This window comes from Python bivittatus, unplaced genomic scaffold, assembly GCF_059951505.1.
Source record: "Python bivittatus isolate LINGU-HERP-01145 unplaced genomic scaffold, Pbiv_v1 ctg000090_np1212, whole genome shotgun sequence".
In the NCBI taxonomy this organism is placed as follows: domain Eukaryota; kingdom Metazoa; phylum Chordata; class Lepidosauria; order Squamata; family Pythonidae; genus Python; species Python bivittatus.
Genome location: NW_028277046.1, coordinates 2,205,865 through 2,232,514, shown reverse-complemented (window position 1 = coordinate 2,232,514; position 26,650 = coordinate 2,205,865). Strand labels below are relative to the sequence as shown.

The following is a 26,650-nucleotide window of genomic DNA, read 5'->3' as shown; positions in this document are numbered from 1 at the left end:
CTAGGTCTACTTTTTGCTTCCTCTGAAAGGTAGGAGAAACAGGAGCCAGGTCTTGCTCTGCATCTGCAACCATGGCTGAGTTCTCACGTTGCTCTAAGCCAGGCGGCTTAATGCTCGTTTATTTAATAAATCACAGCAGCTGGGGTCACGTCAGAGGCAGAGCCGAAGGATGGCATGAGTCCGTTTCTACTAGCTTGCCAGAATCAACATCTCTGCTAAATATTGAGGGAGCCTCCATTTTCCTTGGTGAGAATGTAAAAAAATGATTGCTTGGCTTAGACAGAAGATGAGCCCAAAAGGACACGGTCACCCCGCTAGTTTGATAGTTCACATTCACAAACGTTCTAGAACGTAGGGTATAAAGTCTCCATTAAACTGAACTGAACCTCCTGATATTGTCCATCTATTCTTGGGTATTATTCAGGAGTATTTTCCTACTGGGATTTTTTTTTCCACTTCCCAGCATACCCTATAAGCATGGGATGCCCTGGGTGATCTCTTAGCCAAGCATTAACCAGGTTTGACCCTGTTTTGCTTCTCCAAGATCAGCCAAGGCCCCTAGACTCTGCCACCTGGGGAGACACGATACAGACTAGCTTTGCAAAATAAAATAGTCTTTTACAGCTTAACCTTTCCAACTTTCCTTGTCTTGCTCAAGTTCATCAAGGATATCGGTTTCTTCTTCCTTGTTCTCTTCCATGATGGAATATAAATCAGGAGCCCGGTCCTCTTCTGAAATAGTACGGCATTCCATTCCGCTAATTTGGGGGAGCTCTCCTCTTCTCAAACGGCATTTAACTACAAAATAATATGAACGACTTGGAACAAAAATAATGAAAGGATTCCTTCTTGATCAGCGATAAGTCCTATTAGTCCACCTTTTACTCCTAGCGCGTGCCAAAATTCTCAGTGCTCCCAACTCACCTATCCCAGTTCTTAGACATTTCTTAAAATCTCTTTCAGAGGTACTATGGGGAGCCTTTGAAAGGTCAAAAGGTGGTGTGCAGATGTTTATACATAAATATAAATGTTGCTTGGTGTGAGATGGGCAGCTATATAAATGTGATGTATAAATATAAATAAAATAAATAAAAGGCCAGAGCAGATGATCCTGTAGTAAAAGCATTGCCTATTCCAATCTACCTTTTGAGAACAAAGGAAAGTCCATTATCTGAGTTGGATGAGGGCCACCAACTCAAGTGGGGGGATACATCCCAGAACCAAGGCTGTCTTTTCCATTAGCCACATTAGGCACAATTGCCTAGGGCCCATGAGCATGTTTTAGTTTTTTTTTAATCAGAAAGAATAAAAATAAAGACGTTATTTATTTTATGCCTTGCCTTGAAAATGTATGCAATAAATCAAAGACAAATCTATTTACTATTTCTCTGTAAAAATATGAACAAAATATTGAAAATAATATCTTTAATATTATTTTTATGGAGGAAGGCAAAAGTGCCTACGATCCACGAAAGTCATAACACGGCAAATTCAAAGGCAAAGGCAGTACATCCAGACCAAAATTGAGTACCAAACGTTCCAAAAACGAAGTCGGTTTGTTTGAAATGGCCTTGTATGTTGTGTCAACTATAATTTATATATCATGTGTTATGGCTGAGTGTAGCTGGGATCCAGCCGTGTTTTTTTTCAGAAAACCAGGGCTAAACATATTATGGCAATAGATGAACTAGGTATCTGCATGGTCTGCATGGGAATTTAAAATGCTTCAGTGAAAAGTAGCAGCCAGAAACAGCGGCAAAAACATGGATTTTTGGTACAGTAGAGGCAAAACAACACAACCTGAGGTCATCCAACCAGCTGAGCCAACAGTAACATCCGTGAGCTACAATGGCTGGAATCACCCAGCAAGCTAAACCCAACTAAGCAAGCCGCTTCCAGGCTTAATGCATGAGCTGGTACTCACCTAACAGTCAGTTACAATCTTAGTAATTACATTTGCCCAACAGGCTAAGTTCGTGAGGCTTCTTTTTAGGGCGGGTGTATTGTGCATCGGATTCATTAATAAAAACTGGATGAATTCAGTCACCAGGTTGTGCAACTCAGCCATACTCTATTGCATTGCTCTTCTTTTATCCAGGTTATCAGGGCAAACGCTCTCTGTTGAACGTCAGGGGCATCATCACGAACCTGAGTGCTTCCACTTAAGGCAGAATAACCATCCTAGTTATTATAGCGCCAATGCACGCTTTGGGCAGGTCAGCGCCCTACATTCACACCACCGTCCCGTCGGATCACCCCATTCCCTTCCGCTTACGGTATCAACTCGGGAAGGCGTCCAGCAAACTCGCTTCGCAACTTTTCCTCCCCGTCTCCGGGCGTCCGTTTGGGATAGCTCCTAAGGCAACGGAGACAACCAATTTGAGAGAGAAGCGGGTGACCCAGCTTTTTCGAAAGGAGGGAAAATAAGGGCGTCTGCCCCCTCCCTTGACGTCTGCAGAGCGGAAAGCGTCCGCCCGCTCGCTTAATTTGCGAGATGCCGGGGAAAAAGCGCTCTCGCTCCCCTCTTCTAGGGAGCGAATGGTACATTCCAAGCAATTCTAGTCGTCTCTCGATGGAGGCTCACGAGAGGCGGCGGCCGGTCTAAATTTCCGGCCAGGTAGCTCTTAAAGGAGCAGGCGCCTCTTTCGGAAACCTGCTGGGTTGCCGTTGCCACAGTCGTGCAAGAAAAGCAGAATTGCAGAGGGCAGACAGCAAAGCCGAATCAACAGACAGGCCCACCAAATAAAGCCTAGGTTGCTTCCACCCTGCGCAAAGCCTCAACTGTTTCTCACCACCCCACTAGCCATCCAAGGGGTGTGTGTGTGCAAAAATCAGCCTCTAGCAGGCCTACCTGGGAGGGGGGTGCTGGCCAGGTCCAGAGTTCTGCGGAGCTGTTCTTGAAGGATTTCCTCCAGTGCCAAACGTCGAGCAGCTTAGCCGCGGGAAGGCTGGCCGAAGACCCCCAGCGAGGAGAACCGTTGGGCTAAAATCAGATGATTTAACCTTCAAGTCGCAGCAGAAGAAATCAGAGTTACAGTTCCTGATGACTGTTGCTCATGATCACCACCTCTATGACTGCTAAGGGCAGGAAGAGAACCGCTTCTTGGCCCAAGCACTCAGGGCCCATGTTATTTAACTTCGTGTTATTTCAGATGATGGGTTATCTGGGGGAAAAAAAGAAAAAAGGCCTGGAAAGAACAGGTAAACAGGTCTGAGCTGCCGAAGCCGGCATAGAAACTGCCACGGATCCATTCACTTGGAATGGCAGGAAGGGAAGAGTTTAATCTCGGGCGCGTGGATCGAAGCCCTGAAGTCACTGCCGGCGTTGGGGCTCCAACCTCCAATAGAGATGCTCACGTGGCTGGCCGTCTTCTGCTGTGTGAGCCACGTGGGGAAAAAAGGGTTGCGGGTCTGCTGTGAGGCCTGATGTTGGCACAAGATTCTCCGGCAGAGTGCCTGATTCTCCCTTGAAGTCCAATTCAATGCATATTTCTCTCCCCGGCCCTTTGAGGTAGGCAAGGCTAAGAGCGGCCTGGTTGACTCATCCTGGTCAGCCATTCTGCAGTTTGGGTTGGGCTCCACGGGATGCTGGCTAGTGGGGGTTTCAAGCCCCAGTTGAAGACAGCTGCAGCCAGCGTAATGCAGAAGTTGAGGGTATCAGATCTGGGAGCAAAAATACAGGTGACCGCTAGTGGGCAGGGTAGAAATTAAAAAAAAAAAGTTAATTCTTTGCTGCCATCTTGGGGTTGGCTCAATTGTTGCAGCCCTAGCCAAGATAAGCAATCCAGTGCTCCGCCAGATGTTTTGGACCACCACTCCCATCTGCACCAGCCGGCGTGGGAGGCTTGTGGGAGCGATAGTCCAAAGCAAAGGGAAGGCACCAGTTTTCATTCACTTGCTCTTCCTCACTACCACAAAGTGACTCTTTAGATGCCCTAATGCGAGGCCTTCAGAGTTCTGAATGACAACAACAAGGTTTGAATTTTGCTCAAGGACAAACTGGAATATCTTGAGGATAATGACATCCGTACAGTATGGCAGGAACAAGCAAATAACCTGGTCACCAGTAATTTTCTCAACAGTATGAAGACGTTTTTCATTCGTCTGCCAACCGGCTGGCAAGGAACCGCCTGCCAGTTACTAAGAAATATGCCTGATTCAAAACATTCAGATAAATTCTTATTTAGAGGACTCCAGTTGCTCTAATTCTCTAAGCTGTTCCTTTTGGCTCCTTCTTCCCCTTTTCTATTTTTAGAGTTGGCAGCGCCTCTAAAAATTAATTCTTGTGTTTCAGCTGAATGACAGTTCTTTTGTGATCGTTTTAAGTTGGATTTCGCATTCCCTACACCTCCACCCACACAAGCAGGGGGCAAAACATTTTCCCCTCCACTCTATGGAACTTAGTGATTTTATTTCTTATTACCTTCATATACGATCAGTTCTAACAGACCATCTTCTATGAGTAAATATATTCTCTTCTTCAAAGTGCTTCCTCAAATGCAACCATTTTATTTACCTTCTAAGACGTTATTGCACTGGTGTTAATACTGTTTGCCCTCTCTTAAGGATTTATGGTACTATCACTATACTAAGAAGAAGTACTTTTCACAGCTCAGCTCAGTGACAACATCCTAAAAATTGCAGTTTTAGCCTTAAAGTCAGCAGTACGGAGCAAGGACCTTTTTGGTTCAACCCTCCTCAGAGAGGGGTAAATCAGAGGATCTGAAGATCAATATATAACATACTTATTACATCTAGAGATTAAGCCTGCATGCACAAATCTGACTCCAGTTGTTTGTCTGCTTACTTCTCCTGAGTGGCTCTTTGATCTACAGTATCTGATTTAGATGCAATGTGTGAACAACTGTGGGACATCAACGGGAGGGAAGGGAGACCTGGAAGTGATCATCCTGCTTCCGTGGAGGACCTTCATGGCAAGGAGAAGGCCAGCCTGGCCTAATCTTCACTGGTTGCTGTTTCACTTCCTACCAGAAGAAACTATTCTGTTTTAAATGCTGCTAATAAGAAGACAGTGGTGGAACACTTACTTGGACTGCCAGAGCACACTGGTTCAGCCTTTGGCACTTTCAAGAAGGGAATAATTTGATTCAATTAACCCAGTTGTTGGGGTCTAAAGGACACCCTGAACTAGAAATGACACAAACTGACTCTGCACAATACACTCAGACAAAACAAGGCTGGCTAGTTTGTGGTTTAGTGTCTCTCAACGCACCTGGGCACAATCCTGGAGGAGTCAAATCAAGTGTTCGACTCAGAAGGTTCCTAGCTCATTTTTCCTGTTTGCCACAGGCTACGCGGAGGCAGAAAATGGAGATCGCTGGTATAAGTGTCTCACTTGCAAATGGAGTGGAGAGCACTGTGGGGTGTGTACAGCTGGACATGGTTGCATCTATAGATAGTGTTGGGTCCATGGGTATTAAGCTCTATCTGACTTGCATTCAAACAACAGAAGTAACCACCTTTAACCACAGCCAATATCTTGGTTCATTTTGTTAAAAATACCTCAAGGAGATGCTCCTAGAAAATGTCAGCAACAAAGGACTTACTTGGAAATGAATGGAACCATTTATCCCCCCCATTCCAAAAAAAAGACTTGGAAGGAAAAAAGGACTTCCAGCATCATGGGAGGCTAAATGGGTAGCAGAGAACTACTGCACCAGCCTGTCTTTTAATAAAGGGCTATTTGGGGATTGGCCATTGCCATCCCAGCTGCCATTTTCTGAGAATATCCATGACCCACATCAAAAATTCAAAACTGGGGTAAAATACTGCACCCTTCTCCAAGCATTATGCCCCCCCCAAAAAAGTAATGCGATTGCTTTCATTCTTCCCACATTCTCAACGCGCACGCCTGCAAATCAGCAGGGAAACGTAATTTTCTGGTCCTTTCAAGACTCCAGAAGAATGTTCATATTCTGATTAATTACTTGTTGCAACGTTTTCTATTGACCTAGCTCTGCTCAGCTGCCTCACAGATCAGAGATTCAGATCTTCCTGTGAGACAAGGGTTATTCTAGCCACATCACTCACACCCACTCTTGGATGTATGCGAGATTAATACTAAATTACATGTCTTATATTACCAATGCTATATATGGCAGGGAACATTTAAAAGACTTTGAACATTTTTAGAGTAACAGCATAATTCTGAACATACTAGCTCCACACTAAATCCCACTTGCTTGCCCCTGCTATATTTCACACTAGACTTGTTTGGTTCAAATGAAAGATTTTATGGAATCTGTAGTAGTGACATTATCCCAAGCACGGTAAGATTCTGAAATGGCAAAGATGCCCTTGTGAATGTTCATGGACCTAATTCTGCAGCTGACCTGGTGTTCAGTCTTATTTCATTTCTCTCGTGCTCTGTTCGTCGTGCCTACCAGCCCCTTCACGCGTTTTGGAACCAGCAGTGGAAAGAGAGGGGGCTTGGAAGAGAAACCATGCAGGTAAACAGGCAAACAACTTTCAGAGAAGAGGGAGGAACTCCGCAAAAGCCTACAAATCTCTTGCTAGAAGTGTCACAGATTTCCCAGGAGTGCTGAGAGCAAAGCAGCTATTAAAAGGATTGCTGGGAGGTGTATGTGGGGTGGGAATAACTGAAATAATTGGAACGCTATAAAGATGGCTTTCTGCTTTGTGGAGGTGGTAAGCATTGCATAAAAGAAATGTTATGTAAAGGCCTAGTTGGGAGAAGAGCAGCTAAAACTCCAGCGTACAAGCTCCTGTTTCTTGGCCTCTAAGCAGGGCTAGGAAAGACCCAAGCCTGAACCCAGGCTGCTCTCCGATTATGTCCACATCCTGCTAAACCATGGTTCGGTTAATGGATTGAGTAAACCGCCATTGGCTGGGATTGCATAAGGCACAAAGCCATAAACCAGGGTTTAAGACTGACAATGTAGGGTTCATTGTGATTTCTCACATTAGCCACCGTTGGCTAGGTTTGCCCATTGTCCTAAGCCAGGACGTGCTCTGTTTGCTTTAGGGTTAAGAGGTTATGTGGCCTCAGCCAATTGTGGTTGATATGATAAACCATGATTCAACAAACTGTGGCTTAGTGCACATAAGGGCAAAATAAATCAAGTACTGGAGGAGATAAAGGAGAAGAATTGATACAAGGATGGGTCATCTACAAACTATGTTTTTGCCCCCTCTCCCACCACACGGGGACCTTTTATATCTGGAAGCCATAAATGAGGGGGAACTTCTCTCCTATTTCACTTTGTAACACCTTAGTAGAAATGCCTGAAAAAGTGTTAATCAAGCTTTATTGTTCTTTTATTTTAAGGATCTGCTCTCCTTTTCTCTCTTTTATTCCCGCCCTCAAATTTTAAAGAGGAATGTCATGGTAGTTGGCTTGTGCTGGCCAAGGGCAAGAGAGGTTAACCTTCTGTTTAAGACAGCTCACCCTAGGGGAACAGCAAGGACAATAACAACAAAACACTAGTTGGATCTTTATTACACCCCCTCCTTTCTGCCAGGGATAGAAATTTTTAGCTTATTTGAGTAGCTGTCACCTTGGAAACGCTGAAAGGAAGAGAGAACATATATCTGTAAACAGTGGTATTATATATACAGCTATATACAGTACTATTACGAAGTCAAAAAACTGCCTCCTGCTCTCTATGGCCTTTAATTCCAGTGTGCCTGTCCTTTGGTGCACTTTTAAAAAAAACACTTCCAAGTTTTTGCATCCACACAGCGACCCTGCGAGGGAGGGTGATACTGTTCAATGCCATTACAAATATGGAATATCGTTGCATGCTGCTTCCATTCTTAGAATGGCACGTTTTGGGCAGTTTAGGAAGGAAAATTGCAACGTAGAGTTGGCTTTTTAACGGCAGGTAGAGTGTCTCAAAGTGTGGCCTGAACTACTTCTCTGGATGATTGCAATATAATCCCAGGATTCACTCCTGCACTCTGCTAAGCTATGGTGTGGTTGGGGCCCACTGACTAAACCATTATCGCCTGGGTTCACACAACTCACTCAGCTATAAACCACGGATTACAAAGCACAGTGCTACGGTTGTGCTTACACTTAGCATAAAGTGCCAATGCTAAGCTATAAAGTGGTTTGTTTGCTTTTTGCTGAGTGCAATATGTGAACCTACTGTTGGTTTCTCAATCATGGCTTATGGCTTTGGGGTGAACATGGCCAATTATGATGTATTCAGAAAGCTATTTTTAAATAATGGCTTAATGTAGGGTGAGAACCCACCCAACCATTAACATACTTTCATCAAGTCCTAGGTTCTTGTCAGGTGCTGCTGTAACTAGAAAGCACAGCCATTTCTTTGCCATAATTAGACAATAAATTCAGGCAATGCCTTCATAGCAACAGTCACTTTGACCACAATTGCACATTTTGACTTTGCTCTTAATTTTTACAGAGCTGTTTTATGAGCCAACTTAAAAATAGCAAAGATATTTTGTACATCTGCGAGCTTCAAGGTTCTGCCAAGTGTTGGGATTCTTTTTTTTCCCCCTCAATATCCTAATTTTGACTCCATTCCTCTTGGCATTCCTGACCATGATTAAAAGGACAGGTTCATGGAAATATTCTTCAAGGGATGCTGATCTTAAATGTAAAATTGGAGGCAATTCCCTCTGGAGACATCCTCTCCTGAAAGGGATCTAAATCCTCTGTCTGGGAGAGAAAGCCCTATTGATCTCTCCAGCTTGGCATATAAAAATAGGCATGAGGGTTCAGTGTTCACAGGCATTTGGAGACACTGCCACACAGCAATCACCCACTTGGGCATCTATAGAGCAACACTAATTATTGATGGTCTGCATTGAGTGGGCAGAAGGAGGTATTTAATTTATTTCCTCACTGGATTGGCTGTCAGGATGTCAAGAGGAAGGCACTTCTTGGAAAATGCTCCATTAGCAAAAGCTAAAACAGCTGCAGTAGACTTTTATATTTCAATAAAAAAGAGGCAAAGCCTTCTGAAACCTATCTCAGAAATCCTCAAGCCTTTGGAAACATCTTCTCAGATGAAGAAAGCATATGTCCTGCAATGGAATGGAATTCTACAAGAGTTGTCCGATAATTAGGAACGAAATTGCACGCTGCTCAGCTAAGTGGCAACCCATAGTCAACCACAGCTGATTTGAGAAAAAAGCTAATTGGGGTCAGATCTGGCTAGTACTTGGATAGGAGACCATCAGAAGATCCAGAGTTGTCAACTAGATGGCAAATTTGAAAAACACCCTAAAGGAAGACAATGGCAGACCACTTCTGTACTGTTGGCAACAGAACTGCACGCGTGTGTCCATGTAATCTGCCAGCCATGGTCATTCCCACCCTCCTTCTGGCCACCCTGAAGACTTCAAGAAAGCTAACTCCACATTTATACAAATTAGTTGGAAACCCAACGGCTGCTATCCATTATTTATATTATATTGTCCATCATGCTATATGTGGTTAGTGACTTTGGGGAGAGGGGAGGAGGAGGCTTAGTGCATTGTATGAAGCCAGCCCATTTGCTTCATCTGTAGGTCCATGTACTCTGTGAACCCAGAAAATGGGTTAATTCAATAGCCGAGCTAAGTGTGCTAGGCAAAGCCAGCCGCAGAGTGGACAACGCGCCAACAGGTCTGGACTGTAGCCTTTCAGGACCCTGGAGAGCTCACCACACATAGTTCCCAAGCCTGCCTTCACTCTCTGAAGAATGGAAGAGTTGCTCCAGCAGGGCTTGTAGCCAAGGAGGGCTAAAAAATAAAAATAAAAATTGGAAGTTGGTTCTTCAGCTCTACTTCTAATGATCCTACATTTCAAATGCCCTTGGCCATTTCTGATATCGCTGACTCATGTGTGGCTGGGGAACTCCAAAGGCCTACAGAAGAGTCATTGTCTGAGCTCTCCAAAGGGCACGTAAAGAGAACCTGGCATTCATCATATTCTACATCTGGCTGGCAATATCTTCTCTCAGGCTATGACACCGAGCCCTCAGAATGACCTCCAGTGTGCCAGCTCAGTCTTTTGGGGAGAGGGGGCAAGAGGTCAGACTTTCAAACTAAGCACTAGACACTATTTTTATGTTCTCAAAAGATCTATGAGGCCAGCATGGGGCCCTGAGGCATTCTTGGAAATCAAGATGATGCTGGGGACAGATGCTTGGCTGTGCAGAATTCTGTTTCCATTTATTGAAATTTTTAATTAAAGGAAACTTTAAAAATGTTTCATCAGGTAAGTTAGGAAGCCTGGCTCCAAGGGAAGCATTCTCAGCCATGTGGCAACGGTCCTGTGCACCACTTCGAAAGAGAAGTTGTCTGATAAATAATTAAATGAAATTCTCAGGCATTTGGTTAGTAGTAAATGCATCCAGGATGGGGCAGGTTTTATCCTGCAAATGCTGGTTCCAAAGATACCGGCCATCTGGCTGAAAAGAGAATAGTAAACCAATCCCCATAGCTTCTTAAAGATTTAGAAAACAATGAACTGAAAGAGATTTGACTCTAGGGCCCAAAAATGACTTATGAGGTGTGACTCCGGTTTACTTGGCTGAAACAAAGGACACCCCAGGGGCCCATGAGTTCCTCCCAGCTTCTGCCAGATGTAATTCATCCTCCTTATTAATTTATTTTATCCAGTGAGCTCACATCTGCTCTAAATTTCCAAACATTCACACGAACTCCTCAGTCGATGCAACATTTCCTCCCGTTACAAAAGCTAGACCAAAAAACCCCCAAAAAACAGGATAGGCACATCAGTCAGAATGTGCTCTTCTTAAAACAACAAACTAGACTGCCCAATCTTTTATCTGTGTTCTCAAGCCACTTTTCTGGATCTGCCTGGCCCACTGAACCATATGTTAATCACAGCTCAGGATGTTGGGTTAGCTGAGCCTAAATTGGGGATCGAAACCCTTTCTTCATAGAGCCAGGATTCTCTCATTGGGGGCTACTTGCTAATAGGTGGGTGAGTTCAAACCAAGTGAGAGATGGGATATCTCAGGCTATTCATACATCATGCTAAATTATTAGGCCTTTTGCCAAGTTTTGGAGTATTGCAATAGTAGAATTTATAAGCTGTAATGTGCAAACCAAGGTTTATGGCTTGATGTAATATGTGAATGGAGGTCCCCATGGCTAAATCAAGCTATGGCTTAACACAGCCTATGAACTTGGCCATCACATTTTGACATTTGGGTTTCTGACACTGCCTTTTTATACACACGACAGATTTTTGGAAAAGACACAGAATGCACCCTATCAACTTCTGAAACCATGCTAAGAGGCACAGCATACACTATGTTCCCTCTATTTTTCCTCATAACCACAATCCTATGAAGTAGTTTGTCTGAAAGTGATTGTCCCATGAATCTTTCCAGGATTATTAAAAACAAACAAACAAAAAACAGGTTAATACCTTTGGGGTAATTGTTTTCAAAGGTTAGGCGGGTCAAGACTTCTGCAGGAATTTCTCAGCCCTGCCCCTTTTTCCTAAGCACCCAGACTGCCCATTTCTTGTCCGGCAGGTATGCCACGCAGGTCCCATACCTCAAAGCTACAAACTAACCCATCACAATTTGTGGGAACCTGGTCTAGAAAGCTAGTTTATAGTTCAGGGGAGCCTGTGCACCCAGAAAATTAGATTGAACCAACCCCAGCTCTATGAAGCATGGCTCAGCATGTCATTGAACGGCAGCTGCCAAAGGTTGAGTTAGAGATTTGGTAGAAAATGCGATTGGGCATTCTGAGTTATTCCTGCCCCCCTCCAGCCGACTTTGGGAGTTGAAAGAAAATGGGGGGAGAGGAGGGGAAGAGAAGCATTGTATTTCACCTCCATGCCGGCCAGCATGCCTAAAACAGCTTGCCATCTTCTGGGAAAGAAGGAAAAAGCTCATCCTGGGTTTTCACGGCTTGTCCTCAGCCTGTCCCTGCTTTTTGCTCTTCAGAACCTTCTTCTCTGCAGTTCACCCTCCTCGTTTCTTTTTTCCAAATGCAACTGTTTTGTTTCACCTCTGTTGGCTGATCTTCCTTCCCTTTCTCTTGCACTTTTCCTCCCTCCCTTCCTTTTCAGTCTTTCCATCATTCTCCCTTTTTCCTTTCTCTCCCCACCCCCCGCTTGGGTCTCTCCATCTCAATCTAGGCTCTCAGTGAACACGTGTAAACGTGCTTCCTCCTCCTCTCTTCCTCCTCCTCCAGCTGTTGCGCTCCTTTGGTAACACTCAAAATCTGTAATTTCCGAAGGGGTTTATTTTCGGCCACCAGCTTTGTGCAGTTCTGTGCCTAGCTTCTTTCTTTTTTTCCTTATTTAAAGCGGCAGCCGCTGCCTCGTTTTCCGGAGTGGCCGAACCAGCGAGGGAGGGATGGAGAGCTAGGAGAGGAGGAGGAGGAGGAACAACTGCCCTCGAATTTTATTTGGCGCTCCCGAGGGTGCCCTTGGCAGGCACGCGGGAGGGAGAGGAGGCCGCCCGGGGTAGCGCCCGGCCCTTCTCTCCCTCTCCCTTCCTACTCCGCTTCACTTCCAGTTTGCGAACGTGCGCGCCTCTGCTTGCTGCGGAGCCACGTCGCTTGGAGAGGCAGCGGAGCCTGCAACTTCTCGGGGGCTCCCCCCCTTCCCCCCTCCCTTTACTTTCGTTGTGCGGAGCAGGACCGACCTTCGCGCCGCGCTGCCCTCCGAGCTGCACCCGTCGCCCCGCACCCGAAGGGACTCTCGAGAACTCCCTGCCCTACATCGCTCTCTCGCCCCTTCAGTCAATGTCCCTGACTCTGCCTCTCGGCCAAAGATGGAATCGCTCACCTGGGTTTTCCCCTCGTTGCTGCTGCTCTGCGCCCAGCAGCACACCTGGACCAGGTAAGAGCGAGCGAGCGAGCGAGAGCAGCCTCCGGGGCTATCCTAGCCTGCGCCTGGGCACGCTTTCCGCGCCTGCCTGGTGCGCGTGGGCTACTGTCGCGGCCGAGGCTGGCCTCGTCCTGCGTGTGCGCCCCAGGTGCTATCTGGCTTGCAAAAGGCAGCCGCTGGAGCGGGCCGTTGGAAGGGAGAGCGGTCCCGCTGCGAACCGTCCTGGTTTCGAGCCAGGCACTATCTCCGGGGGCTGGACGATAAAAGGAAGGAGTCCCTTTGCGCGCCACCCTGCGCTCCCGGGCGAAAGCTACGTTTGGGGGGCGACATTTCAGCAGGGGCGAAGATTACCGGCCCGTCCCTCCCTAGCCTCGGATCCAATCCGCCGTGGGAGGAAGCCTCCTGACGCGCGGACAAGCAGGAGGATCGGGGTGCGCAGCGCTTCTGGCGCAATCACCCCGCACGGGGCTATTCGGAAGCCAGACCTTGCTGGCATCACAGGCGGGAAATGTCGAGCCGGGTCCTCGTTCCAGTTTCGCGGCGCAGCCAGCTTTCCGGAGCCAAGGAAGCTTTGGAAGAGCCCGGCGCTCGCTTGTTGGAAAGGAGCCAAGGGCTTAGTGTAGAAAGGAGGGGACGTCGGGATCCTGGCCTCGGCTGTTTCTGGAAGAAGGGGCTGGCCTCCCCAAGACATCAGCCCCGCATCTGCTCTGAAATCCCCCGTTTTTTACTTTTGGCACAAGAGGGTGGCCTGGCCAAGTGGCAAGGGTTACTGGGGGTACTGGATTCAAACCAATCTAAACCCTGGATCCCCCCAATTTCCCTCTAACAGGTTTCCTCTGAACATGCACAAAGGGCAGCCACGATCTGTATACCTTGGGGAAGGGGTTTCATCTCCTGACAGCCTTTCTTCCAGGCGATGCAGCCTGCAGGTTTACTCAGAAGAACTGGAGCCCAAACCAGAGCTTCATCCCGTTTAGAAAGGGATCTGCTGGCGTCCCCACTTGCATTGCAACCACTTGGGGTGTTTTGCTGGGGGCACTAGGCATCTGGTGGGACTCTTTGCACTTTTTAACCGCAGGCCAGCATTTGTGAAACTGTATGTGTGGCTCTGAACACACACATAGAGAACTGACCCCTTTTTGTTTGGAAAAAGAGGAAAAGTTGGCTTCTTTGCTCTGGCTTTTTAAAAAGGCGTTCAGCTTGGGATTTGAACAGGGCCTCCAGTGTTGTAAGGTCTTTGTCCTGAAACTCACTGCTTCACTTGGAATGGTGGTGCATTAAGGCCACCCCCTGAGGCTGGATCAGGCCAAGGGCCCGTCTAGTTGCTAACCAGATGCATCAGGGATGCTCTTTTTCCTGTGGCTCCTCAGCAGCTGTTGGTATTCAGGCATGGTCTCTGTGATTGAATGCTATGAGAGCTTGATTGCCCATGGAGTGGTCTAGCCCCCTTTTAAATAGGCGGTCATCACTGCCTCTGCTGACAGCAAAATGCCATGGTTTTCCTTCTGCTTGGTCTAAAGAATGTGGGTTATGCTGACAAAGGGCAAGGCAGAAGAGTTTCTTGCTGGAGAACCAAAATATATGATGTCCTACTTGCTATTATTCCAGAGGGACCCTTAATAACAAGCTGAACATCCTTAGGGGGTGGTTTCAAATGAGGCAACGGTGCACTTCCTTTCTCTCCATCACTTTTGGAGGCACTGGGTGATACGAAATGGGAAGAGCGAGAGAGGCCTCTTCCTTGAGTTAAACAGGTTCTTTTTTTCCTGGGGAGGGGGATACGATTCCCCTCCCAACTGGGTTTAGGCATTTGCTTCTGAGTAAACTGGGACAAGCTCAGCCTCTGGCACTGAACACATCGTTTCAACTTCAGTCAAGCTTTTTCTCTCTCTTCGGCATGCGGGCAACATTCTGAAAGTTTAAACTGGGAAGGGGGGAGCGATTCTCCTAGCAATACTTTTCCCCTGAACTCCAGCTTTACAGGATGAACTGCCCTGTAAAGGATTTCCAACGTTTCCAGACGGATGGAGGTGTTCTAAGTTTTACAGTCTCCATCCCACTGGAAGCTATGTTGCGGCATTCTCAAAGGTTTGCCATTAAATGCTCACAAACAGCTACCTGCACTTTGGAGAGAGGAACCTTGCAGCTTGTTGCTTTAAAAACAACAAAGCCTTGGTTCACACATTGTTTAACCACTGTTGTTTGATCATGGCTTGTGGAATAAGCCATGATTAGCTGGTCTTCCACAGTACAGGAAAGAGTAAACTGTGGGCACAAGGAATGGGTTCACACAACATGGTCAACCAACCGCCAAGATGTGGCCGTGATGGCTTGGTGAGTTTTGCGGACCCAGCTTCAGAGTCTTCGAGCCCTTAAGAACTAACAGGTCTGGCAATCTCTTGAACAGATGCACCAAATGTTCTGATGAAGTGGATACAGTCCTCAAAAGCTAATGAGATATCAAATCTATCAGCCTTTAAGGTGGCACAAGATTCTGTTCTTTTCCAGACCCCAAATCTCCCTCTTTCCCTGCTATAGCACTATGGTAACATCATCATGTTGGCATTTTATTTAAAAAGAAAACGAAAAGGAATCTGGATTAATTGCTAAGCATATCTTTTTCACTTCTAATACTGTTTTAGACTTTTACTCAGCAACTAAGCAATGTAAGAAACAGTATCAATACCCTACAAAAATGCAGTCAAAAGTACTTTTGCAAAACCCTTCACCAATCTCTTGGTCTACTCTGCAGTTTGATAGAATACCAATTTACATTCTAGATGTAAACAAGGAACGATTCTACTTTTTCAGATTCTGAAAGATGGATCTAAACATTTTGGCCCTTCTCTGCTTGCAGCTAAGAAAACAACGATTGCAACGAAGGAACATTTGTAGAGCAGAACTTTGCCATGTTATATCATTCTGATGATTGCTCAAGCAACTCTACAAATCTTTTAAAGCCTTTGGCTTTTGAATGACCTGCTGGAAGCCACATGTAAAAAATTGGGCTTGACTGGTATAAAGGCAATTTTATTAAACACAATAATTGCCCCCATATATTTAACAATTTCCCCCTTTTGACATAATCACGATTACTGTTTTGATTTTTTTCTGTAGGGGCTGTGTAGGTGACACCTGAGGCTTCAGTAACTAGGTCCCGGCCAATGAGTTGTTACAAATAATTATATTTCAAAGGGGACTGATATCTTTTTTTAAAATAACAATTCTGAACATCACTCATGGTTTTGAGTTCAGACCCTATAATGTTTTAGTGGACTGAGCAGTCTCAATCACTGTGGTTTTGTATCTAGTAAGCCAGGGCTTAACAAGTCATGACTTAATACAAAAGATGAACTCAGCCAATGGCAGTTTATTCAGTTATGGCTAAGCCAATCATGGTTTAGCACAATGTCAGACTGTAGCTGGGCTTAGACGCCACTCTAAATTAAAATGTGGCTTCCTTGTTGGTGGCTTTGGCATGTCGTGTGGGTATGCATTAAAAGGTTTCCTAAATAAACCCCAATTTGGGATTCATACAACATTCAGCCATCAACCAATGTTCAGTTACAAGCAGGCAAGCCACATTTTGGCTTTTTGTGAGGTCTTAACACACAATGTGGTTTGTGAACCAGAGTTCGGCTAATCCAGATGTAATTTTTCACTGTAACTTACCTTAAACTTTACAGTGGCAATGAGCACGCTGTTGGGAGACTTGAAAGAACAGGTTAGGGACAGATCATCATGGAGAATATCTGTGTGGTTGCTAGGAGTCGACAGTGACTTGATAGCACATAATCAATCAGTGGTTGTTAGGGCCTTAGTTTCTTGCATGTCATTTAGTTCAGGCTCCACTGCTTACAGTGTTTCTACAGCACCCTTCTGCCTTGGTTCCCTCATATAAAACATTGATACCCAACTCTTCAATCAAACAGGCTCCAAGAGCAGTTTTTAAAAACTCCAGAATTAGACAATCCATTCCCTTGGGATGGCAGTCTAAAAGGCACCACAGAAAAGGAAACGAACAGAGGAGGAAGGAAACTGGGGCAAACACGCGGGCTTTGCTCTTCCTGCATAGAGGCGGGGGGTTGTCTTCTCTTTGTTAAATGCCTTCAAGCGGATCTGGATAGACACTGATCAAAGATGCTTTAATATGAATGGTGGGGGATAGAGAGGATTGGACAGATTAGTGGCTTAAAATGCCCTCTTCTAACTCTATTTTTTTTTTAAAGCAAGTTATGGGCCTTGATGAAATGTCAGGTGACATCTCTCAAAACTTCCTAAAGAAAAGTTTTTCACACAGAAGATGCTGACCTGGTTTTAGTGCAAAGTGAGCCCATTCGTCATAATTAGTGCTCTGGGTTTGGGGCCCTCTGGTTCAGGGACTGTGCCATCTTTGGTCCTGGATGGGGTTGTGCTGCCCAAACAGACCAGGTGCCCATTCTGGGGGTCCTCCGGGACTCTCAACTCCTGCTCAAAGAGGCCCTAGGAGGGCCTTGCACAGCTTCATGTCGTGCGCCAGTTGTGCCCGTTCCTGGACTGGGAGGGAGGCTCTCCCCACAGTCACTCATGCCCTGGTCACCGCCCGGATAGACTATTGCAATGTGGTCTACATGGGGCTGCCCTTGAAGAGTACTTGGAAGCTTCAGCTGGTAGAAAATGTGGCAGCGCAGGCAGTTATGTGCGCCTCTAGAATGGCACACGTTACACCTCTGCTCCGTGAGCTGCATTGGCTGCCAGTTTGCTTCTGGGTCCAATTCAAGGTGCTGGTTTTGACCTTTAAAGCTCTTCATGGCATGGGGCCAGGTTACTTGAGGGACCACCTCTACCTGATTACATGTGCCTGTCTCATTAGGTCTGGCAGAAGAGGTATGGTCTGGGTCCCGTCTGTGAAGGAGTTACACCTGGCGGGACCTTGGAGACAGGCCTTTTCTGTCATGGCTCCCCCCCCCCAAGGTGAGACTGTCCCTGCCCTGACACCCTTCCAGAAGTCCCTTAACACATGGTTGTGTCATCAGGCTTGGGGATCTCAAGGAAGTGGTGAATTAGTGAGGTGGCTGTATTGCCTATCACGATACCTCTCTCTGCCACCCTGTCGTTGGTAACTTTGACTGGTGTTTTTAATTGTAGAATGCTTTTTAATTTGTTTTTATTATGTGTTTTTATGGTACGCTGTCACGTTCTGTGAGATGGGTGGCTATATAAATGTGACAAATAAATAAATAAATGTGTTTCAGCATAAACCTTTGTGGACTGCAGTCCATTGCATTGGATTATTTTACGTGACAGGTGTGTGCAGGTGAGAGAAAAAGAGAGACCCTCTCGTCTCCTTCTGCCACCAAATGTTGACCATCACCTGTTTGCAATTTCTGATGATACTCCCCGGTATTTATTGATTGTTCTATAGATGGGGAAGGAGATTTAAAAAAAAAAATCCCCACCTTAGATGTTGTGGACCGGAATTCTTTTCAGATGCAGCTCTACCCACCAACTGATTGCATTGCTTGGCTTCGGTGGGGAGCGTGCCTGTTGGATACTAACATGTGGATAAGTTTGCCTGTGAAGAAATGAGAGATTCCCCAAGCCTTTTAAAAGGAGGAAAACACATGCCAGAGCAAAAAACAAAGGGGTGTTTCTCTGCCTCTCTCTTTTCCTCCTCCTAAACCACCCCCCCAAATGACTCCATGGTTTCTGGCAGCTCTTCACACAGTGACTTATTAAACCCTGATACAGTAATTGAGTAGAGATGAGTCATTTTTCCTCAGATACAGTTTTAACTTATGCTTGCAATATGTGTTTTGCAAAAGGAGGTGGGCTGCAGATCTTGTTTTCTCTTTTTCTCCCTCTTAGCGTGGTTATAGATTTTATGATTATTTTACATCAAGAGTCCCAGACAGGTCCCTGTCCCAAGGAGGTTCCAGTTTAACACCATCAGTTGGAGCAAGTCCCGAAAGGGGGTGGAGGTGGGAGAAGTGAGACCAACCATGAATAAAAAGGTGGGAAATGGAACAGCCTTACTTGAATGTGAGGGCAAAAGGGTATGTTAGGCTGTGTAATTGGAAGGGGTGGGAGGGAGAAGAAGAGCCGTACTTGATTATAACGATGTGCTGTCAGGAAATACGATTGCTCACTACATATTTCTTGACTAATCAGTCCCTTTTCATTATGTTAGAATTATAATTTAATGGGGCCTACGGCTGCTATTTTGTAAGAGTAGCCACCACAGGCACTCAAAATTTAAAACATTGCCCCAGCTCAAAAAGGTTGCTTGGTTCTGCTGTAAGCTGTTCCCAGATCAATCTTTGACAATCTCCAGAACTCCCCAGCCATAACTCTAATCCGGACCCTTTGTCAAAGGCTGACAAATGTCTCTTCCCTCCCCTCTATTCTCTTCCAACATTAACTGAAACTAAGATTGTAAGAGTTTTTGGGCAGAGACCTTGTGCTCTTGTCCTGCTTTTTAACATCTTGTTCATCAATTTAATGTTTTCTTAACTCCCTTTGGTCCTCCCCCATCACTAAATTGGCCTTTGGGTTTAATTTCAATTAAAGTCAGTTAACAGTAATTCCTAAATATCCAGCCAAGCTTTAATCTTTATAACAGAAAGCTGCTGTTTTGAAATCTGTTAACAATAAATAAAATGTTTCTGTTTGGTTTTCTTTCCAATGCCTTCCCTCTTGTCTCTTTCTTTCTTTTAATGGAGAGCCCTGAATGACATTGGAGATTATATCGGGTCAAACATAGAAATATCTTGGTTGCCCAACTTGGATGACTTGATGAAAGGATACGCCCGGAATTTTAGGCCAGGAGTTGGAGGTAAGGCTCTTCAGCACAGAGCAACTAAAGGATGTGTGACTTATATATATATAATGTTGGGTTGCACTTTTTAATTCCTTCCCATCACCTACTTTTGTCAGGGAAGAGTCATAAAAATGGTGTTGAGATAGAAATTTGACAAATAAAATTGATAAAAAACACATTAAAATAAGCACTTTGAGATGAGCCAGTGCTAATCTGATCTGGTTCGAGGCCTCAGTATAACTTTTTGTACTAATTCATGTAGACAGAGAAATAGACTGGCCTAGGATCAAAGTAAATTTCAGTGCCTCTGTTTTAACCTCTCTCTCTGCCTCTTTTCAATCCAGGGCCTCCTGTTAATGTCGCTTTGGCTATTGAAGTGGCTAGCATCGACCACATCTCAGAAGTCAACATGGTAAGTGAGCACTAGAGCTAAGACAGACATTGTGACCCCAAGCCTTTGTTCTACTGATGGGGCGAGTAGTAATTGTTTTTAGATTGCACAGAGTTGCCAACAAGAGTGACCAGCATTTTAATGTTTTTTAAAGCTTCCATCTCAGTATTTTAAGAGTCTGTCCTCTATGCAACCGATAATCTGGGAATACGTTCTACTGATTTTGACTAGATTTTGGGGTTTTATGAGACTTGCTTGCAATTAAGGGGAGACAGAGGCTCTGATCTGACCTCCCGAAAGGAATTACTCAACAGCCTTAGCATGCTACCAACCTTCCACTCTGCTTTGGCTGTGGGAAACTGCAGATATGGCTGCAGACCACTGAGAAGCACTAAATGCAGTCAAAATGGTGCTCCTGAGAAGCTGGGATCAGTGGGCCTGAAGAAAGCAAGGTTTGCTGGAACACTTCCTGCCGATAATGTGTTCCCAAGCAGTAAGATTTCAAAGCGGTTGGTATGGCTGGGTTTCAGTGCAGATAGCGAGGCCACTACTGACAGGGGCTCATACATTCAAAAGGTAAAGCAAAAATACATTCTTCACCGTGTTGTCATTTAACAATTAATATATTGATATCCTATTTGTTGACCTAAGAGCTCAATTATACCTCCCCCTTTATTTTCACAACAATTTTGGGAAGTAGCAAGAAAAAGTGGTTGAACAGCAACCATCATTCAGTGGAGATTTAAAACTGGAGCCAAGTTCACATGTTAAATTAAACCAAGGATGGCTGAATAATTTCCAGTAGCTAGGATAACACATTTAGCCAGAAACAAACTAACATGGTTTGGTATAACGTGTGATTGCAGAAGAGGTTGCTGTGACTGCAGTTTGCTTCTAACTGCCACACCAGCCTGATTCTAAATAAACTATCCCTGTGTGACTATGGACGGATAACATGCAAAATGTTGTTTAATATGCATACCTAGATCATGACTCTTAAGTTGTGACAAATAAACTGCAAATCTAATTTAAGAATAAGCTGTTAGGAATACGACAGAATGGAGAAGAAATGGAAAATGCTCCTGTTAGGTTCAGAGTTGTCACAGCTACCCTTTTGGTGTCAGAATTGTTTAAAAATCTGCTCTGCTAATTCTATTCCTGTCCTTAGGAATATACAATGACTGTCTTTCTGCATCAAAGCTGGCGGGATGACCGGCTGTCGTACAACCGGACCAATGAAACTCTGGGTTTGGATAGCCGTTTTGTGGACAAACTCTGGCTGCCAGATACATTTATAGTCAATGCTAAGTCAGCCTGGTTTCATGATGTGACAGTGGAGAATAAGCTCATCAGGTTGCAGCCGGATGGAGTCATTCTTTACAGTATCAGGTAAACGGCAATTTCGTGGCCAGAGGTGCATTCAGCTGCATTCACCAGGCAGTAAAACAGCAGGCACTTCCTCTATACCAGTGTTTCCCAACCTTGCCAATGTCTTCATTAATGGCCATGCTGGCTGTGGAATTCTAGGGTTTGAAGTCCACATCCCTAGAAATTGCCAAGGTTGGGAAAAATTGCCCTAAGTGGTGCAGGGTAAGCAGAAAGGTGCTTGAATGTAAGAGTTGTGTTTTTTTGCTCTCTTCATTTGGAGTAGGGTTACTTCTACAGTGGCCTGTGACATGGACCTGACCAAGTATCCAATGGATGAGCAGGAATGCATGCTGGACTTGGAGAGCTGTGAGTTTAACCCTGGGATGACTGTAAGGAGCAATCTCAAATAGGAAGTTTGGAGGAAAGAAGGGAGGGATATGACTTCATATGCTTTTGCCATGTTGTTGAATCAAGTTTATTAGGAAAACCTAGAAAGGGGAAAAGAAAACAGGGCCAGGTTGACACATTATGCTAAAATCTAATGGGGTTCGGTTGGGTTTGGATTAATGGTGGTTAATTTGGTGAATCTCACCTTGGTAGTTTCTCAATCATGGATTGGGGCTTTAATGTGCGGTACGGGTCCCAGGCCTTGTAGTTTTCCCAACAAATCAGAGTTAACCAAATCATGACTTCACATGATCTGTGAATCTCATCCACAGGATTTTTAAGGACTGATTTCTGGATCTGATTAGGAATAGGATGGAAGATCCCAGGTTTGTAGGCTAAGGAGGGAAATGGGAAGGGAAATCCTGGAAGAGGGCAGTGGCAGACAGCTTACAGACCAGGGCCAAGAGTGGAAGAGTCAGACTCAGCCTGAGTCTGGGAAGTGGAAGAACCATCAAAGTCATTAAGAGCCAACCATTTTTGGATAGCAGCCAAGAAAACAACATGGAGATGTCCAGGCAGTCACCAGGAGTTGGGCCTGACTTGAAGGAAACTGTGATGGAATGGTTTGATGAAGGCCGCGCTCAGGGAGATAAGTATTTCCTTAGCCCCCAGCAGGAGCGTGGGAAGGTTAAGAAGATGAGACTGGCACCACCCTAAGGAATTCACGGTGTTTTGGCTTGCTGGCTTGGGATGTTTAGATTCAGTCTGGAGAGATTTTGTCTTGGAGGTGGAAGCTAATAAATGCAACAGAACTGTATCTGTACTGTCTCGTGGAGTTCTTTGGGCTGAACCTGACCCTCCCGACTCAATCTAAACTTCCCAAGCCAGCAAGCCAAAACACCGTGAATTCCTTAGGGTGGTGCCAGTCTCATCTTCTTAATCTTCCCAGGCTGCTGCTGGGGGCTAAGGAAATGCTTATCTCCCCGAGCACGGCCTTCATCAAACCATTCCATCACAGAAACTTTACTTTTACTTGCAATGGTTTATTTAAAACAAAGCCAGCTTAGCCTATTATGTGAACCCAGATCTTTACCTTGCTCCTTATCCACCTGTATTTATTCAGGATTTTTTTAAATAGATGGTTACTCCTCCGAGGACATTGTCTACCACTGGTCTGAGAATCAAGAGCAAATTCACGGCTTGGACAAGCTGCAGCTGGCTCAGTTCACCATCATCAATTATCGATTCGCTACTGAACTCATGAACTTCAAATCTGGTAAATGAAGCAATTGGCTGTTTAATGGTTGGATAGTTACCGGTGACATATTTTCTTAAGGAGACAGGAAACTAACTGGGTTAATTGAGCTATGAGGGCCCAATTCACCCAGAGGGGTAAGCTTGCATTTTAAAAGATAAATCTTGGGCTGGGGCTCACTCATTGTGATAAATAAGTTTTAATCATGGATTGTTCTTTATTTAGCTAAGTTCACATAATACACTAAGGTGCAAGCAATGATTTACAAAGTATAAAAGTGGGGTTTCACACTGTGGTAAGCAGAAATTTAACTCTATGATGGGTTAGCGTGACCTGAATCGTTCTACTGTGGTTTGTAATTCACGGTTTGTGGGTTGGTGTGTTAGCGAACCCAACTGAGCATGTTAACAAACCATGGTTAAAACAATCCATGAGTTAGTGTGGCATATGAATTCTCTGTTTAAAAGTGGAGGAATTAAAAAAGCACAAGGAAATATGAAACCTGCTCAGAAGCCTCGTTCTGCTCCTTCACACAGGCGGGGAAGAGGTTGCGAGGTCAAAGTAAGTGGCTGAAAAAAATGCAGGGGTGGGGAAGGGGGATGATGGAAGCCATACTGGGGACAGGGTAACCAGGTCAACTAAAAAAGATACTTTCTTTTAAAAAATCTCCATCCTGCAGCTGGCCAGTTCCCCCGCCTGAGTCTCCATTTCCACCTGCGGCGGAACCGAGGTGTCTACATCATACAGTCCTACGTGCCTTCGATCCTCTTGGTGGCCATGTCATGGGTTTCCTTCTGGATCAGCCAGTCAGCTGTGCCTGCCCGGGTCTCTCTAGGTAAAAGAGGACCTTGCCCAATCTTTACAAAAACAGAGTGAACCCCTTGGAGCTGGCGTGGCATAGGGATTAGAATGCAAGATTAGACACTGGAGGCTTGAGTTGAAACTTCACTCAGCCATGAAGCTCATAGAGTACCTTAGGGCCACCTGCCTCACAGCTTGTTGTGAGGAGAGTGAGTGTGATGTGTGAGCTACCTTAAGCTCCTGAGAATCCAAGGGTGGAAAAGCAACTAAGTAATCTTCTGTGTTCTTGGGCTAGCATTAGTCAGCAGTAGATCAAAGATGGGGGTTTATACCACATGCAAAGACATCATGAACCAACTGCAAATTGGTTAAATAAACCATGGTGTTTGAACCCAGACAAAATGTCTTACAGCAAGTCAGGCTGTTAGTTCATCTAGATTAGCACACAGGCCATGTGAAGTTCTACACATTTTGAGGAACTGACATAAATAAGGTTATTCTCACTGCTCCAAGCGGAAAGAATTTCTGCACGTTGTTATTATTTTTTGTGTGCAATAACATTTTCCTTGTTTCTTGCAGGCATAACCACAGTCCTTACCATGACCACCCTGATGGTGAGCGCTCGTTCTTCCCTTCCCAGGGCTTCGGCCATAAAAGCTTTGGATGTCTACTTCTGGATCTGTTATGTCTTTGTCTTTGCTGCGCTGGTGGAATACGCCTTTGCCCATTTCAATGCTGACTATATGAAGAAACAAAAAGACAAGCTGAAGACCCACAGACAGGCAGAAGAGGTCAGTACAATCTTTGGTGGGTCCTGGCCGAGATCCATCAGTTAGCTTGAATGGGGCACACAGCTAAAAGAGATGCTCTAGCTTTTGATGGAGTTCACATACCACGCTCAGTTAGCCGTACAGACTGTTCATTAGACTAATGCCTAGTTGTACAACATGCACAAACCCTAAACTCAGCCCGACAAGCCCCAATGGCCAAGTCCACACAACACACCACTGCATGACTTCAGGTGATGTGTGAAGCCAGCCAAGGTGTGTTACAGCAAAAGGTGTGGCTTAATTTGGCAGAAATAAGATCAGCCTGAATTTCCTTGTAGATCTGTAGAGCTGACCAGAAAGGATGTTTAATTCCTCCTAGTCTGACTGTTTTCTTCTTCCAAACAATGTTGCTAAAAAGAATGCCGTAGTTTGTTTAACATGGTATGTGGCTTAACGTGGTATGTGTTGTGTGGGGCAAGTCATTGGTAAAATAAAGCTTGGTTTCGGGAGGGTGTATGAACTCAGCCATTCCGGCTTATGCACACGGCATAAGCTAGTGTGTGAACTCAGCCTCTATTTCTCTTTCTGTAACTTTCTGCTAAACTATTCACGCAGCCATATTGTTCCATGTGTTCCAGGTCTAATTTGTAGGCCAAAACATCTGGAAGAACCCAGTCTGGGGGAGGCTGGACCTCCTGTTGATCATCTTCCCAATTCTACCTGCTCTCTTTCCCCTTTCAGGTCAATGTGAAAAACGCTATAGTTATGTTCTCCCTTTCGATAGCTGGAGTCAACCAGGAGCTCGCTGTGTCCAGTAGGCACCGCCGAGCCCCCCCCAACCTGCCTGGCTTGTTTGGCTCAGCTGAAGTAGAAGCAGGGGAGACCAAGAAGCAACAGGGGGTGGAATCCAAGCCGAAAAATGGCCTCAAGTCTCTCTTCAAACCTATTGATGCCGATACCATCGACATCTATGCAAGGGCAGTTTTCCCAGCTGCCTTTGCGGCAGTCAACGTCATCTACTGGGTGGCCTACACAATGTGAAGATTCCAAATAGCAGCCAATTCTTTATTCCCTGAAAAGCTTGAGGACAACCTAGGGAACATCGCAGGAGTGAGCCAAGCTTGGGAGCACTTTTTCAGCACAGCTGTTCCAAAGCCAAACTGATCTTTCATGGACACAAATGTTTGTCTTTCTGCCTTTTCTACCACCGACGGGAAAAAGTTGTGTTAACGACGAAAGCAACGGAAGGACGGTTCACTTTATAATTTGATTTTGTTTGCTTTAGCTTTCTCGGAGAACCCAAATGACGGTATTTTCCCCAGAACGGCAAGACAGCTCTGCCAAGGTTTTATCAGCACCTAAGCCTGTGTAGCAAGACTGTCTTTTGCTTCTCCATTAATTATGCCAATTTCTGAATTAAGAAGAATGCTCTTGGAGCATCTGATATATCAGGAATACATCTGAAATGATTTGTTCTGACAGTAGGACACAATTTCTTCAGAAGGCAGGTGGGACAACATGCATGGGATGAAATGAAGCAATTTTCAAGATGAATGGGCTGGAGCTTGGAGCGGCTGCTCTGGATTTTGCCAGATTTTAAAGCCTTGATCATTTACAGGTTCAGCTACTCAAAGGTTGGCTGGTTGGCATTTTGGAGAATTTATCTTTATTTTTTTTATCTGCAGCATTGCCATGGTCTTTCCCCCCCTTGGCTACACAGTTACCATACCATGAATGGAATTATAATTTATATTTGGTAATTTTGAAGGCTGGGGGGATAGGGCATGTATACGTTGGCTAACAAATTGTTTCCCCATCCTTAATTATTTATTAGTTCTAAATTACTTTTGAATTTGAGCAGCAAAGATAATGTTCTGATTTGGGGTTTTGTATTTTTTCATGTACGTTTTGCCTTGGATAAAGGATTTCGAACACTTTAAAAAAATCTAGCAGAGAATATGAAACAAAGCCTACTGAAATGTAGTTCACTGCAAGAATCAAAATCCTGACAATTCTTTTAACACTGTAAAATCATGTGTTGCAATTATTTTTAAATACACTATGA

The 26,650-nt window shown here is 45.0% G+C and overlaps 2 protein-coding genes across 2 annotated transcripts in view; one reads left to right on the top strand and one right to left on the bottom strand.

Annotated features, from left to right (window-relative positions):
* Positions 1 to 3,939, bottom strand: part of CFAP74 (cilia and flagella associated protein 74) — a 46,807-nt gene extending 42,868 nt beyond the window's left edge. Inside the window, exons 1-3 of the mRNA XM_025177758.2 lie at positions 2,852 to 3,939; positions 2,276 to 2,356; positions 631 to 798 (exon numbers count right to left, since the gene is read on the bottom strand). Coding sequence (XP_025033526.1) covers positions 631 to 754 — 124 coding nt within the window. The 5' untranslated portion in view covers positions 755 to 798; positions 2,276 to 2,356; positions 2,852 to 3,939. The remainder of the gene's footprint in view (positions 1 to 630; positions 799 to 2,275; positions 2,357 to 2,851) is intronic.
* Positions 3,940 to 11,647: 7,708 nt separating this feature from the next.
* On the top strand, positions 11,648 to 25,626 carry GABRD (gamma-aminobutyric acid type A receptor subunit delta). Its single transcript, XM_025177763.2, is given in 10 exon segments — positions 11,648 to 11,700; positions 12,623 to 12,826; positions 19,516 to 19,628; positions 19,958 to 20,025; positions 21,173 to 21,393; positions 21,656 to 21,738; positions 22,898 to 23,062; positions 23,694 to 23,849; positions 24,395 to 24,606; positions 25,327 to 25,626. Coding segments are annotated over 10 exon segments (1,575 nt in total).
* Positions 25,627 to 26,650: the final 1,024 nt, after the last annotated feature.